At 42.7% G+C, this 15,752-nt stretch overlaps 1 protein-coding gene across 3 annotated transcripts; it reads left to right on the forward strand.

Moving 5' to 3' along the window:
• Positions 1 to 1,311: 1,311 nt before the first annotated feature.
• EEF2KMT (eukaryotic elongation factor 2 lysine methyltransferase) lies at positions 1,312 to 15,712 on the forward strand. Of its 3 annotated transcripts, XR_015750859.1 has the most exons (9): positions 1,312 to 1,423; positions 3,433 to 3,495; positions 4,875 to 4,955; positions 5,949 to 6,050; positions 6,474 to 6,607; positions 8,870 to 9,186; positions 9,744 to 9,893; positions 12,631 to 12,738; positions 15,147 to 15,712. XR_015750859.1 is itself a non-coding variant. In XM_026686783.2 (8 exons), the coding sequence occupies exons 1-8, from the start codon at positions 1,328 to 1,330 to the stop codon at positions 15,245 to 15,247; spliced, it is 1,044 nt and encodes a 347-aa protein (XP_026542568.2). In that variant the 5' UTR covers positions 1,312 to 1,327; the 3' UTR covers positions 15,248 to 15,712. The 3 variants fall into 3 exon arrangements, 2 of the variants coding, with proteins under 2 accessions (XP_026542568.2, XP_087829299.1); XM_026686783.2 differs by lacking the exon at positions 12,631 to 12,738; XM_087973173.1 differs by lacking the exons at positions 5,949 to 6,050; positions 12,631 to 12,738.
• The last annotated feature ends 40 nt before the right edge of the window (positions 15,713 to 15,752 follow it).

The following is a 15,752-nucleotide window of genomic DNA, read 5'->3' on the forward strand; positions in this document are numbered from 1 at the left end:
CCTAAGAGGTCTGTAAGGGGTGTGCATAAGTGCATAAGTAAACCGCACCAAACTTGATTGCAGGAAATACGACTTCAGCAATAGAGTGGTCAATGTCTGGAATACTCTACCCGACTCTGTAGTTTCTTCCCCAAACCCCAAAAACTTTAACCTTAGACTGTCTACTATTGACCTCACCCCTTTCCTAAGAGGCCTGTAAGGGGCGTGCATAAGCGCACCAACGTGCCTACCGTCCCTGTCCTATTGTTTCTCTTATTCTTTTATTTTTCTTATATGTACCCATTTCATGTATTCACAACTATGTATACATTTATACTTATTATCTTGTAAACAATTGGCAAATCAAATAAATAAATAAATAAATAAATAAATAAAATAAAGTGCACCAATATGCCTGCCATCCCTGTCCAAATGTTCCCTTTTATTCGTATCCATTTCATGTATTAAAAATCATGTTTATACTTATATCTGTTAACTAATACATGCTCAACAAATAAAACAAACAAATAGGAGCCAGCAGTATGTGGCAGCAGCCCAAAAACCTCAATGCAATCCTGGGTTGCATTAACATAGGGATAGAATCAAGTAATAGTACCACGTTATAAAGCCTTAAAGCCTTAGTAAAACCATACTTAGAATACTGCCTCCATTTTTGGTCACCATTATAAAAAAAAAAGGTGTTGAAACTCTGGAAAGAGTGCAGAAAAAGCAAAGATGAGGCTAAAAAGCAAAGACTGGAGGCTAAAACACGTGAAGAACGGTTGCAGGAATGGGGTTTATCTAGTCCAGTGAAAAGAAGGAGTAGGGGAGACGTGATAGCAGCGTTTCAATATTTGAGGGGCTGCCACAAAGAAGGGAGGGAGTTCAACCTATTTTCTAAAGAACCAGAAGGCCAGACAAGAAACAATGGATGGAAACTAAGCAAGGAGAGAAGCAACCCAGAACGAAGGAGAAATTTCCTAACAGTGAGAACAATTAATCAGTGGAGAGGCTTGCCTTCAGAAGTTGTGGGTGCCCCATCACTGGAGGCTTAAAGAAGAGACTGGACAGCCACTTGCCTGGAATGGTAGCAGGGGGTTGAACTAGACGACCTCCCGAGGTCCCTTCCAACTCTTGTGATTCTGTTATCTACCCCCCAAAAGATCTCCAGCTGAGTGATGCACTTGGGACGAACGCAACCCCTGAACGCAGCGACTTGCATCGTCGCAAACGCGGACACACGCGCTCCCAAATACACACAAACACGCCCACTCGCGGGCGGGGTCGCCGCGGAACCTGCCCCCGCCACACCTCCGGAAGGCCGGGAGGCACGGAGGAGGAGCCGCCGATGGAGGAAGGAGGGCAGGCCCTGGAAGAGAAGGCAGCGCTCGGCTTCCAGAGGGGCTTCCTAGCCGGGAAGCGCCTGGCCGAGCTCCCCTGGGAGGTGAGAGCGCGCAGCAGCGCCCGCGGGCGCACGGTTGCACCAGCAGCGAAGCCCCTTAGCGCTGATTGAGAGGCCCGCGTGGGGGAAGCGCCGCTTGGAGGCGGGGCCTGCGAGCGGGAGGGGCTTCAAATTTGGCCACAAATTTGGCGGGGGGGGAGGAGGTAGAAATTGCAGGCTAGGAAGGCGAGGAGGGGCTGGAATCCCCACCCCCTCTGCTGGATGCCCTCTCCCCTTTTTTTTATTAGCCTGCCAGATGCGCGGCTCATGCATGCTGTAGTATCCAGAACTGCAGGGAATTGCAATCCCTGAACATCTGGATTACAGCGCGGGGCTTTCGTCCCTGCTTTGGACTTGACTGCCTGGCTGCTGCGAGAGAAACGCGAAGGATAGAATAGAATAGAATAGAATAGAATAGAATAGAATAGAATAGAATAGAATAGAATAGAATAGAATAGAATAATAGAATAGAATAGAATAGAATAGAATAGAATAGATAGAATAGAATAGAATATAGGGCAGGATAGAATTAGAGTAGAGTAGAGTTAGTAGAGTACAGTACAGTAGAGTAGAAATAGGAACAGAACAGAACAACAGAACAGAACAGAATATAGGATAGGACAGGATAGAATTAGAGTAGAGTAGAGTAGGAATAGAATAGAAATGAAATAGCACAGCATAGGAGTAGAGTAGGGATAGGAATACGAACAGAATAGAATAACAGAGTTGGAAGGGACCTTGGAGGTCTTCTAGTCCAACCCCCTGCCTCGGCAGAAAACCCTACACTACTTCAGACAATGTCAGATCCGTGTATCTGTGTATCTGTCATTTCTTCCGTGGAAGAAGAAACGGGGAGGGAGGCTGATAAAGAAATCCTTTCTTGATGTAACCTGAATATATTTAACCTTATATCGAATTTGTGTAACCCACGCATGATACAATGGAGGGAGAAAAGCCAGATGGCCAGAACTATCACCTCTGAGAGGCACAGCCAGGAGATGAGAAGATCATAAAAATTCCACAGTGAGATGTGTCCTGGGAATCTCTGGAAAAGTTCGTTCTAAAAAGTGGGTGGGAAATTAGGTATGTCCTGGGAAACTGTGAAAAAGACAGTTCCTTACAAAAGGGGTGGGGAGGAATTAACATACTGGCTTTTGTTTCACTAAATACACATCGAGATAAGGGGAGGGGTTCTAAACTCCCTTATCTATCCCTGTATGCCCGAGAGACCTCAGACGCTGCTTTGAACTCCTACAGGAATTGTCTCATCTCAATAAAGGATTCCTTTTGATACGTTTGGTGTTCATTCTAGTTGAGCGAATGGGAAAAATTCTTATCCAACATCTTTTTGTTGAATGGAAAGGAGAATTCCTGATACAGGTAGTCCTCCACTCACAACAGTTCGTTTAGTGACTGAAGATAAAAGGGCTCTGCAAACCAAGTGACTTAGGACCGTTTTTCATACTTAATGACGCTCGAAGCCCATTCCCATGATCAAAATTCAGACGCTGGGCAGCTAGTCCTGTTTATGACAGTCGCCTTGTCCCGGGGTGTGTGTGCGTGTCATGTGGATCCCCTTTGGTGACCTTTTGTTGAGCAAAGTCAACAGGGAAGGCCAGATTCGCTCAACCACCGTGGTGACTCACTTTAACACCTGCAGTGATTCATTCACTTAACAACCGGGGCAAGAAAGATGGTAAAAATGGGACAAAATGCACTTCGTGAATTTTTCACTTAACGACATCAACGCTGGGCTCGGTTGTGGTTGTAAATTGAGGAGGACTTGAACTGTAATTTTCATTTTTCCACCAAGCACAGAATAAAGGTGAGATGGTTTTTTTTAAAAAAATAAAAAAATAAAAAATCACTTTGAAAAAAATCTTTAGATTTCATAGAAGAACACAGAAATTGCTGATTGCCGCATATATAAAAATAAAAAAATGCTTTTATGAACTGTAGTTCATTTAACTGCCTTTAAATCCATTAAATCGTACATGTGTTTTGTTATCTAGAGTCTTGAAGAGGTCCTAAAATATTCAGGCGATTCCTCTCCGTTTTTGGCTGTCCTGCAGAAGGTAAATATTTTTTTGAAGGTGGGTCTTATTTCCTTCCCGATCTTTCCATGCAAATTGATGGAGAAGCTGAGGTAGGGGGTATTTTAAAGGGTAACCTCAAGGAAGGAGGGTGTGCCAATGATTCTTCCATCTCTCTCTCTGTTTTGCACCAATTATGTACAAACAAACAAATTATGTACAAGCTGAGGTTGTGCACCCCTCAAAGCTAAGAGGTGAAGGGGTTTTTTAAGGCTTATTTTTGTGCTTTTGCAAATTATGAGCTATAGCAATAGCACTTAGGTTTATATACCATCTCATAGTGCTTTACAACACTCTCTGAACTGTTTACTATGTCAGCAACAATCTGGGTCCTCATTTTACTGACTTTGGAAGGATGGAAGGCTGAGTCAACTATGTCAGAGCCGGTCAGAATTGAACTGCTGGCAGTAGGCAGAGTCAGCCTGCAATACTGCATTCTAATTACTGCTGATTAGCTGTAGTACTTATATACCACTTCACAGTGTTTTACAGCCCTCTCTAAGTGGTTTACAGAGTCAGTCTCTTGCGCCCATCAATCTAGGTCCTTATTTTACCCACCTCGGAAGGATGGAAGGCCAAGTCATCCTTGAGCCGATCAGGATTGAACTGATGGCAGTCGGCAGTGCATTCTAACCATTGGGAAGGAAGGGAAGGGAAGGGAAGGGAAGGAAGGAAGAAGGGAAGGAAGGAAGGAAGGAAGGAAGGAAGGAAGGAAGGAAGGAAGGAAGGAAGGGCAATAGCACTTAGACTTATATGCCGCTTCACAGTGTTTTACAGCCCTCTTTAAGCAGTTTACAGAGTCAGCCTCTTTCCCCCAATAATCTGAGTCCTCATTTTACGGACTTGGTTGGTTTCTTGAAGAAGTTTCATTACCCAACTGGGCACTAAGATCAGTGCTAGAAGAGAGGGGTTTACAGAGTGGAGGAGGATAACTGTGGGGTCCTTGGTGTTCTCTGAGCTTGGTTGTTTTCTTGTAGACATTTCATTGCCCAACTAGGTAACAACATCAGTGTTAGAAGGGAGTGGGGTTTGTGGAGTAGAGGAGGAGGAAGAGAAGGGGAGGAGGAGGAGAATAACTGGAGTTCTTGGTGCTCTCTGGGCTGGGTTGTTTTCTTGCAAACATCTTATTGCCCAACTAGGCACTAAGATCAGTGCTAGAAGGGAGGGGTTTACAGAGTGGTGGAGGAGGAGGAAGAAAGGGGGAGGAGGAGGAGGAGGAGAACTGTGGGGTCCTTGGTGCTCTCTGAGCTAGGTTGTTTTCTTGCAGACGTTTCATTACCCAAACTACTCATTACTCAGACAGCACCAGATACGAGGTCCTTTTACTATGTGGCTGTCTGCTCTTGTTTTCATCGTTTCAGACTGTGTTTGATCCACTCTGTTTGAAGTATCCTCCATCTGTTCAATACAGAAGACGCTTCTTATCCGAGCTGATCAAAAAGGTAGGGTTTGGGTTGTGGTGATCACACAGCTTAGATTACCGTAATGAGCTCTTCATGAGACTGTCCTTGAAGACTGCCCAGAGCAGTACTTCTCAACCTTGGCACCTTCAAGATGGACTTCAACTCTCAGACTTCCCCAGCCAAGTTCATATGTCTTCAAGATGCCAAGGTTGACAAATGCTGGGCCAGAATCTCTCTGGACTTCTGACTGTAGATTGGAATCCAGTCAAACTATACTAATAGTGGTGAGATTTCAGAGAAAACGATCGTTTTATTTTGAGGCTGAATTAAAGGCGCCACTTGGGAGGTTTAATGAAGCCAGCTGAAAGATGTCCTGTTTTAGGGCTCTGCTACAGATCACTTTGCTATACAAATATGCCGTTTTAAAAGCTCTAAGCAGGCATATTTACAAATAAAATTAAAAAAAATAAAATAATAGCCTGGAATATAGCCATAAACAAGGTTTCCTTAACCACTATCACGTTCCTTGATCAGTTTTAATTAGACATTTATTCTAGCAACAATGGGAACGTGGCTGCCATCTTGGTGGGTTTTTTTTTACCTCAGTCCTTCTAGAAAATTCCACTAATAATTGGAATAATTTGCTGCTTTTGATGTATTTATTTTAGGTGATTTTTGAATGCTTTGCTATATTTTTTAGATTGTAACTACGTTTTAACCTCTACTATAAATTTTGATATAAATATATCAAATGATTTTGATATAAATTTTGAGGAAAGTTGGGTTATATCTTGAGATTCATGCTTCATCTAACAGTTGGGAGTGGGTTATTTTTTCTTTTCTATTGATGTCTGCTTATATGACTCTCTCCTGCTAGTTGTAAAAATCAGGTAAGCCTGGACATTATTCTGCAGCCAAGTTATAGAAAGTATTGTGGAAGGAAACGAACTAAAATCTCATTGGAGCATTTTGTTTTCTGTCTGGATCTTCTTCCAAAATTCGTATCTTCTGCTGTCCCCCCCTTAATTGTAGCATGAATCTACAAGCAGTGAGCCTCTGGATCAACTCTACGAAGCCCTAGGACTTGTCCTAAACACTGAAGAAACCACACACTGTTACAAGAACTACTTATTGGTATGTAGGAATCATCACTAGCCCTGATGATGTTACCTAGTTTGGGTAATGAAACATCTTCAAGAACACAAACAAACTCAGAGAGCATCAAGGATCCCTTTAAGTAGGAAATCTCTTTTTAAAAACAAAAACAAAAAAAACAAAAAACAAGTGTGAACAATGCAGTCGCCTTTAAATCTTCCGGTTCAGTCTTCATTTTCACCTTATATGAATTTACTAGAACCCAGCACACACTAGACTTAAAATGCTTTTGTTAAAATTGTCTTCGTAGAGAGTTATGGCCATACCCTTAATGAATATGTTCACCAGTTGTTAGGAAAACAAGAGTTTAGCTCAGGAAGACAGGAAAGGTTGAGAAAGAAACTCAAGATTGACTCCTATGAAGAACAGCTGCAGGAACAGCTACCAATATGTTCCTTTCAGCCCTCAGGAGATGCCATCACGCTTCGTGAAAACGTGGCCATTGTTTCACGGGGAACCACAGGTCTCGTCACCTGGGATGCTGGCCTCTACCTGGCCGAATGGGCTCTGGAGAATTCAGAGGTCTTCAGAAACAGGTAAGGTTTCCCCCACTTTAGTCTTGGACAGAGCCAGTTAAGCCTATTGTCAACTCATAAAATATTTCTATGGTCTTTTTAGAGTAGCCAACAGAAAGGGACGGGGGAGCAGTGCAGCATCTTGCAAACCGAAAGTGCATTCCATACATGTTTTCAAAGATAGTAACTAGGTGACTGAAGTTTCTGCCGTGCAAATATCTAACTGGAGAGCATGATTGATGGCTCTGGGCTATGGATGTGTCCCATTGGAGAATATGAATTACGATACACCCAGGGGGTGGGGGGGAAACCAGGGTCAAGGGTGACAATGAATGATGTGCCTCAGAGTCGGCTACACCCAGGCAGTGCCGGACATGTTAACTCCCAATAAATCCTTTTGAAGTTTTGGAAGTTTGGCTCGAGACTCATGATTTAGTTGGGGGGTAACTACCGGAATCCTGACACTTGTTCCCTTGGCGAAGATGACATGGGCCCACTAGGAGGTGGACCTGTTGGGAAAATGGAGCAAAGGATACACAAATGGGGAGGGGCAAATAAGCGTCAAGCCACCTGTATAATAATACACGTGATAAGTGCTTCAGTTAATTTTAAACAGGCAGTCCTCAACTTAAAAACAGTTCATTTAGTGACCATTCAAAACGACAACATTATCTTCATTTAATGACCCCATAATCCCTTGTGGGGTGGAGTCTGGGCAACTGAATGGAGCAAACATAGTATTTAATGGCCGGATCCCTTTCCTGTCGCCAATGCGGAGTTTTTTTTTGTTCAGCAGATACATTCTCAGTGTGCCCAGAGAAAGAAATATCTGCCTCTACCTAGGATCGAACTCACAGCCTCCTGATTGTGAGGCAAGAGCTCCACTTCTAGGCCACCGCACCACTCCTCCATTCAAAGTTACGACGACACTGAAAAAAGTGACTTATGACCATTTTTCACACTTGCGACCATTGCAGCTTCCCCATGGTCACGTGGTCAAAATGCAGGCGCCTGGCAACCTTCTGACATGCAAAGTCAATGAGGGAACCAGATTCACTTGCAACTGTGTTACTAACTTAACGACAGCAGTGATTCACTTAACAACGGTGGCAAGAAAGGTTGTAAAATGGAGCGAAACTCACTTAACCAATATCCCACTCAGCAACAGAAATTTGGGGTTCAATTGTGATCATAAGTGGCATCCTATTTGTGGGTTTTAGGTGCAGAGCTCATGACAGTTGCAAAATTTTGATCACCTGACCGTGGGAGTGTTGCAAGATTCCTAAAGTGAGGACCCGTCATAGATCTTTTTTTTTTTCAGTGCCCTTATAATGTCGAATGGTTCTTAAACACATGGTCGTAAGTGAAGGAGTCATTTTATCCCGTCTTTCTCTGAAAGATGAAGCAATTTGCGTGGAGAACTCTCCTTATTTTATGTGTTTACTTATCGGGTAGGGTAGGCTGAGCATGTTCTGTCCTAGGCCTCCCCAAAAAGCACTAAATCAATTCTGAGTCAAGGCAAAAAAATCTCTTTGATTACATTAATGTGAATTTATTGCATTCACAGTCAGCCAACGGCTTGGCAAAGAGTATGCTAATGAGCTCAGACCTTTATCAATCCTGGAACGCTGCCCAGTAAATAGTTCCACACTCAGTGCTGACAGGGAAGGGCTGGGTTATACAGACAAATCTTCACGAGGCTGGAACGAATGGACAACCGAAATTGTTTGCTACAAAAGCCCCCTCCCCTTTTGCTTCTCTTTTAATCCTGATTTGGGGTGGGGGGGGGGGGTGCATTCATTATCCACTTCTGGCCTTATTCCCACATCAATCCTGAGTTCTTAATTGTGCCTTCCTTTTGGCAACTCTGTGCATATGTAGGCTGGGAACCGGTTCCAGAAGCTCCCCAGCCTCACTGCTGTCTGAGCCTGAAGGCAGCTGATGACTGCCAGCCTGCCCTGGCCCCATCTCTGCCTCTGATGCAGAGCCCTCGACCGAGCCTTCCTCAAGCCTCCAAGACTGGCCCAGGTTCCTCCCCAAACTCCTCACTACTGTCCGACTCTGCTGCCAGCTCTGTCAGCCGCCGGCAGGCCAGAACAGAGCGTTTACTGACTGGGCCAATGATACCTAGTCGATTGCCATGGCTAAGGATAGATTTGGAACAAGTCCATCTTCTTCCTAGCTCCAAAGCACGGAGAAGACCTCGTGCAATGAACGGTAGACCCGAAACTATTCCTTCTTCGTCTATTTTGTTCCACGTTCATCCTCTTTCTCTTTCCTTAGAAGAATTCTGGAACTGGGGAGCGGAATTGGATTGACAGGAATTGCCATTTGCAAGGTTTGCCATCCGAGAGAGTACATCTTCAGCGATCACCACGAGGGTGTCCTTCAACAGCTATCTGAGAACCTCCAGCTGAATGGTTTGACTTTGGAGGCTGAATCTTGCAGCCATCATAGAGAAGGAAGGCCAAACCATCAGGGCCATCTTGATGTTGACCTGGAAGATGACCATGTCCGCATATCCGTAAAAGAACTGGACTGGAATCTAGTGTCCAAAGACGAGCTTGCGAAATTGCAAGTTGACGTCATTCTTGCTGCAGGTGACGGATGTTCACAAATGGGACTTAGCTTGCTGAGTTAGGAATAAATGCAAATGTGTCCTAAGCTCTGGAGTTTTGAGATGTGGGCATTCAGATCAAGATGTGGGCAGGGGGTTGGACTAGATGACCTACAAGGTCCCTTCCAACTCTGATTATCTGTTATCTGTTAAGACTCTGGAAAGAGTGCAGCGAAGAGCAACCAAGATGATTAGGGGACTGGAGGCTAAAATAATATAAAGAATGGTTGCTGGAACTGATTATGTCTAGTTTAATGAAAAGAAGGACTAGGGGAGACATGATAGCAGTCTTCCAATATCTATGGGGCTGCCCCAAAGAAGAGGGAGTCAAGCTATTCTCCAAAGTTCCTGAAAGCAGGACAAGAAGCAATGGATGGAAAGTGCCTATGGAGATTTTCCATCATCCAGGTCATGTTGTCCCAAAGGTGCTTTTTTTCAAGAGGCAATTGGACCTTCTGGTGTTTTCTTGGAAGAAATTTCAATTAAAAATTGCAACTTCATTTATTCCATTTTTTCCCCCCCTCTTTAAATTCCTATCAGATGTGGTATACGATCCGGAGATAAGCCAGCACTTGATTGGTGTCCTGCAAAGATTTCCCAGGGACGGCGGGAACAGAGCAACGCCTGAAGTTTACATTGCCTTCAATATCCGAAATCCCGATACGTATCACGACTTCCAAATGCAACTTGGTAAGGTCAGAAGTGGCTCGGAATCAAAGTTAATGTAAGAGAAAACTAGCATTTTTTTCAAGGGTGGGATGCTTTTGGCTTGTTTCTTAGGCCTGCTTTCATCCAAGTTTTTTATTTATTTATTTACTAGCTCGATACCTATGCTTCGCTACGAAACTATGTGATCGGGCTTAGTTTTTGGGGGAGGAAAATGGTGGTGGTGGGGGGGGGAATTCTGCCTCTGCCTATCAGCATCCATTGGTATTCATCTGGCTAGTGTCCTGCCAGTGTGAAAGAGTTGAGGGCTGTTTGGAAACTGAAACAGTATTTGCTGTGTAAGCAAGTAGGAGACAGCAAGGAGCCTGGGCGTGGCTTAGCTCAGCTGTTCTGAACTAAAGCTGCTTGGTGCTCTGAAACTGAAACTCCTCCTCTTGTGTTTTGAATTTGGAAGATATTTCTTTTCAGGTATCGAGGGAGAGCAGAACTCCTTAGCATCATAGCGTGTTATTAATAATAATAAAAGGCAATACTCTAAATGCTGTAGTGGTCATTTAGAAAAATTCTTTCTTAGTGAGCACCAAGAGGAACACCAAGTTTGTAGGTTTTACGGTTCTGGAGATTTTGTGATGATGCGTGAGTGGTATATTTTTCTTTCATATGTATAGATTTATTTATTTCATATCCCACCTTTAATTATCTCTATAAACAATTCAAGGTGGTGGACATATCTAATATTCCTTCTTCCTCCTGTTTTTCCCACCACCACAACCTCGTGAGGTGAGTTGGGTTGAGAGGGACAGGCCCACCAGCCGGTTTCATGTTAAAAGGGTTCCACTACCATATGTTCCATTTTTCAGAAGAATATATTAATTTATTAAAAGTACAGGTACTCCCCAACTTACAGCTATTCTTTTAGCGTCTGTTCAAATTTACAGTGGCACTGAAAAAAGTGACTGATGGATGACCATTGCAGCATTCCCATGGTCATGTGATCAAAATTTAGATGCTTGGCAACAGGCATGTACTTATGTCAGTTGCAAAGTCAATGGGGAACCTGGACTTGCTTAAAAAGTGTTCATAACTTAACAACGGCAGTGGTTCGCTTAACAACTCTGGCAAGAAAGCTTATATTATTATATTGAGGAGCCTCTGTGGCGCAGTGGTTATAGTGCAGTACTGCAAGCTACTTCTGCAGCCAGCTGCCTACAATTTGTCAGTTCAAATCCCACCAGACTCAAGGTTGACTCAGCTTACCATCCTTCCGAGGTGGGTAAAATGAGGACCAAATTGTTGGGGGTAATATGCTGACTCTGTAAACCGCTTAGAGAGGGCTGTAAAGCACTATAAAGCGGTATATATGTCTAAGTGCTATTGCTATTATAACATGGGTCAAAATTCACTGAACAACTGTCCGGCTTAAGTCACAGGAAACGTTGGGCTCATTTGTGGTCGTAAGTCAAGGACTACCTGTACGTCAAGAACTCTGGGCAGCTCCCAACGCTTAAACAGACATTGAATAAAATCAATAAAATTTAAAAGATGGGACGTGCGAGATGAATGAGGGGATCTCACTCTAGCCAGATTTTCATGGTGGTTCTGAACAATTGCAGAGTGGGATCTACTGGGATCTCCGGGGGAATCTTGTCCCAGAAGGCAGGCACTGATACAGAGAAGGTGCATTTCAGAGGTCTTAAGTATTCTCCCTCATCTTTTCCACCCAGATGGCATTGTTTAGCTCAAGAAACCTAGAATGTGCTAATCCTCTTCGGTCAAAGCAGCCAAGTAGATTAGATTAACAAGTAGATTAGTTGGAAGGGACCTTGTAGGTCATCTAGTCCAACCCCCCGCCCAAGCAGCAGACCCTACACCACTTCTGACAGATGGTAGTCCAGTCTCTTCTTGAAAGCTCCCAGTGATGAAGCTCCCACAACTTCTGAAGACAAAAATCTGTTCCATCAGTTGATTCTTCTGTCAGAAAATCTCTCCTTATTTCTAATTTGAATCTCTCCTTGATCAGATCATTATTCTTTGTCTGGCCTTTGGGTGCCTTGGAAAACAGGTTGACCCCCTCATCCTCTCTGTGGCAACCCCTCAGATATTGGAAGACTGCTCTCCTGTCTCTCCTGGTCCTTCTCTTCCCTAGTCAGGCCCAGTTCCTGCAACCAACCGTTCATCGTATGTTTGAGCCTCCAGTCCCCTAATCACCCTGGTTGCTCTTCTCTGCACTCTTTCTAGAGTCTCAACAACTTTTTTTTTTATGGTAGTAGATTCTATAGACAGGTGGTGCCATGCAGGATTTTATACGTACCAACCAGCACCTTAAATCCCACTCAGAAGCAAACTGGGAACCAATCCAACCCACAAAACAGAGTAGCACGTTACTTGGGCACGCCACGTTTACCTTCCCTCTGATAAGGACAGGGAGTAAAAGAAAACGCCAATAAATAAACCTGGGATTTGCAAGCACCGTGGAATTTATAATCTGCAATGTATCATTAATTAATAGTGAATAAATACATGACTTTAGAAGATTGGAAAGCACTATTAAAGCTCTAATCAAAGCGCTGCTATCAGGAATGAACCCGTTTTAATGGGCACAGCTGGTGTGCCTTGCTTTTATCTCCCAGACAACATCGCTGAAGAATTCCTCTGCTAATTAATGATAGGTAATTAACTAGTTAATGGCCTGAGCCAATCCAAGATATGGCAACTGCTCTAACTTTCTTTACTTAACAGATTTTTCTTTCCCCATTGGAAGGAACTGAAGAGGAGCAGAGAAAAAAGGGGTTTGTCTCTCTTTGATTGGATTGTCCACAAGGCTATCATTGCATATCAGTTCCAACTTGAAGAATTGCAACTTCTCCAGGTTAGAACCGAAGTTGAACTCTGCAAAAAATATAAAAATATAAATGCCACATCCTTTCCTTCATGTTCAGCAGAATGGAATTGCTAAATCAAACTTGGGTGGTTCATTTACTCTTCTTTATATCCCACCTTTATTATGTCTATAAACAATTCAAGGTGAGGAACATATTAACAGAGTTGGAAGGGGCCTTGTAGGTCATCTAGTCCAACCCCCCACCCAAGCAGGAGACCCTACACCATTTCAGTCCAGTCTCTTCTTGAAACCCTCCAGTGATGAAGCTCCCACAACTTCCAAAGGCAACTTCTGTTCCATTGGTTGATTGTTCTCATGGTCAGAAAATGTCTCCTTATTTCCACGTTGAATCTCTCCTTGTTCAGTTTCCATCCATTATTCCTTGTCTGGCTTTCGGGTGCCTTGGAAAATAGCTTGACCCCTTCATCCGCTCTGTGGCAGACCCTCAAATATTGGAAGACTGCTGTCCTGTCTCCCCTGGTCCTTCTCTTCACTAGACTAGCCATGCCTAGTTCCTGCTTATTCTTGATATGTTTTAGTCTCCAGTCTCCTTAATCATCTTGGTTGCTCTTCTCTACATTCTTCCTGGAGTCTCAACATCTTTTTTGTAGTGTGGTGACCAAAACTGGATGCAGTATTCTAGGTGTGGTCTTACTAAGGCTTTATAGAGTGGTATTAGTGCCTCTTGGAATATTAGTACCTTCCTGGAATATTAAATATATTCAAGAAGTAAATATGTTCTTCAAGGAAGAGAATCTCGGTCCTGATCACCAACCCAAATTCAATTTTGCATCGTTATCCCAGGACACGTACATTTGCTTTCTTTTGTGAGAACGGAATATTCACATCATCGAGATCTAATCATCAAATCAATAGATAATACAGGTAATCCTCATTTAATCAGTTATTTTATTACCATTCAGAATCACAATGGCTGTGGAACAGGGGCTTTATGGCCCATCAATCACCCCAGCCATCGTAAAGGGTCCTCCCACCTCTCACCCTCCCCCCCCCGAAATCTGCATGTTGGGTGGGTCAATTTTACAACCCATTGTGATGTTCCATGCTCACATGGTCGATTTGCAATGGTTTTTTTTTTTTGCCAGTTTCCATGTGGATAAATGGGCTCGCTTAACAACCGCAGCGTTCGCTTAATGCCATAAAAAAAAATCTGGAAAATTACTTTGGTCATGTTGGGTGCCTCAATTTATTACTGTAACAACTTATGAGTGTAATTCTGGGGCTCAATTAGTCATAAGACAAGGACTATCTGTAGTAAAGAACTAGGCAGATTCTCAACCACCCAGAACATTGTTGGTCCAAAGATGCTTTTTCAAAAGGCAACTGGGCTTTGTTTTTCCTTGAAGACATTTCAATTCTTAGACAAGAAGCTTCTTCAGTTCTGACTGAATGGTAGAGAATTCCACCAGAACTGAAGAAGCTTCTTGGGTGGGAAGTGAAATGTCTTCAAGGAAAAACAAAATCCAGTTGCCTTTTGAAAAAGCACCTGTGGCACTACCTGTACTTTATAAACTTATATTGCCTCTCTACTAATTCTGGGCTAGTATTTACTATGATATGCCAAGATGCTATTTTCCAAAAATTCATTGAAAATTATTATAGTTTATAAAAAAAAAAAACCACCAGAGTATCTTCAACACCTCAGGCAACATTCCCAGGAATAATTTTATCCCCAAAAGTCCACTTTTTATAAAATTGGTCTTGATAGATCACACGTCTGAACTGTTTTTTTGCTCTCTTATTAATGCAGGAAAACAGATAGGGGAATAAAATGCAAAGAAAGCTTTAATGTATTACTTTTTTCTTCTTCTTCTTCTTCAAAACCTGGACATTTAAAAATGAACCACTGTGAGGTTCGTGTTTTGGGTATAAAAATGTTTGCATACGCAGCAGCTTTTTTCGTCTTACGAGACAGAGGGAATGAGCATTGCTAGGACTTCGTAAAGCCAAAAAAGAATAGCTGATTCTCTCTCAGTGCACATTAGTGTCTTGGTATCAAGGGACCAATTAACTTTCACAGGAGTTGCATTTCCCACAAGCAAGATTCAGCCACGGAAAAAGTTGCCCAGAGTGGATGGAACTTTTTTCTTATTTTGCTTGCGCATTCAAATCTGCACAATTAATTCACATAGTGGTCCAGAGAGAAGCCACATACGTCTTGATAAATATCGTGTTTGGGAGATTTTGTGTGTGTGGTTTTTTTTTAAACAGTTTCTTTGTGGCTAATTTATCAAAAGATGTTTTCAGAGCAATAAACAATTCTGGTCCATTTTGCAAATAAAACCCAAATTCTTTGAATTAGGGGGAAAAAAATAGACAACGTGGAAGTATCCCTACATTTAATCATGTTTCTTCCTGATTTTTTTGTTTTGCAGATAAAGTGGAGATTGGACAGGAAACGGTAGCCACCTCTTGGAAGAATCTTTTTCCATATGACCAGCATGCTAATATAGTAATTTTAAGGCTGTATGTTTAAGGATTTTCCCCCAAACTCTTGGCTGGAAAGCTTTTGCCAAATATTACGATTGGAAATAACTGGTTTCACACTCAATGTCTACTCCGTCTGTCTGGAAGCATCAAAATACCTCTCACAGCTACGTTAAAAGACTTCTTGTGTTATAACCAAGAGTATTTCTCTCCATCTTATCATCTTTAAGATGAATGAATATCAACTGACAGAATTCCCATTTCTGAGTCTTATCAACTTTAAGGTGACTCCCAGAATACGCTTGGGGAATGGAAATGGAAGTCCACGTTGCCAACTTTGAGAAACAACGTTGACCTATAAGATACTTTAACTAAACTTTTACGTATCGTTTACGGATTTAAAGTTACCCTGTTGCAATCTCAGAGCATACTTACAATCTATCCTGTTCATATACTTATGTGAACTATGGAACCCAAAAGCTGCTGTTTTTGTATAATAAACATGAGGTTACATGTGTTTTGATGTGTTTTTACTTCTGTCTGACAACTGTTGC

Source organism: Notechis scutatus, chromosome 12 (assembly GCF_049901735.1).
Source record: "Notechis scutatus isolate UNSWTSFEM ecotype Mainland chromosome 12, rNotScu1.2, whole genome shotgun sequence".
NCBI lineage: Eukaryota > Metazoa > Chordata > Lepidosauria > Squamata > Elapidae > Notechis > Notechis scutatus.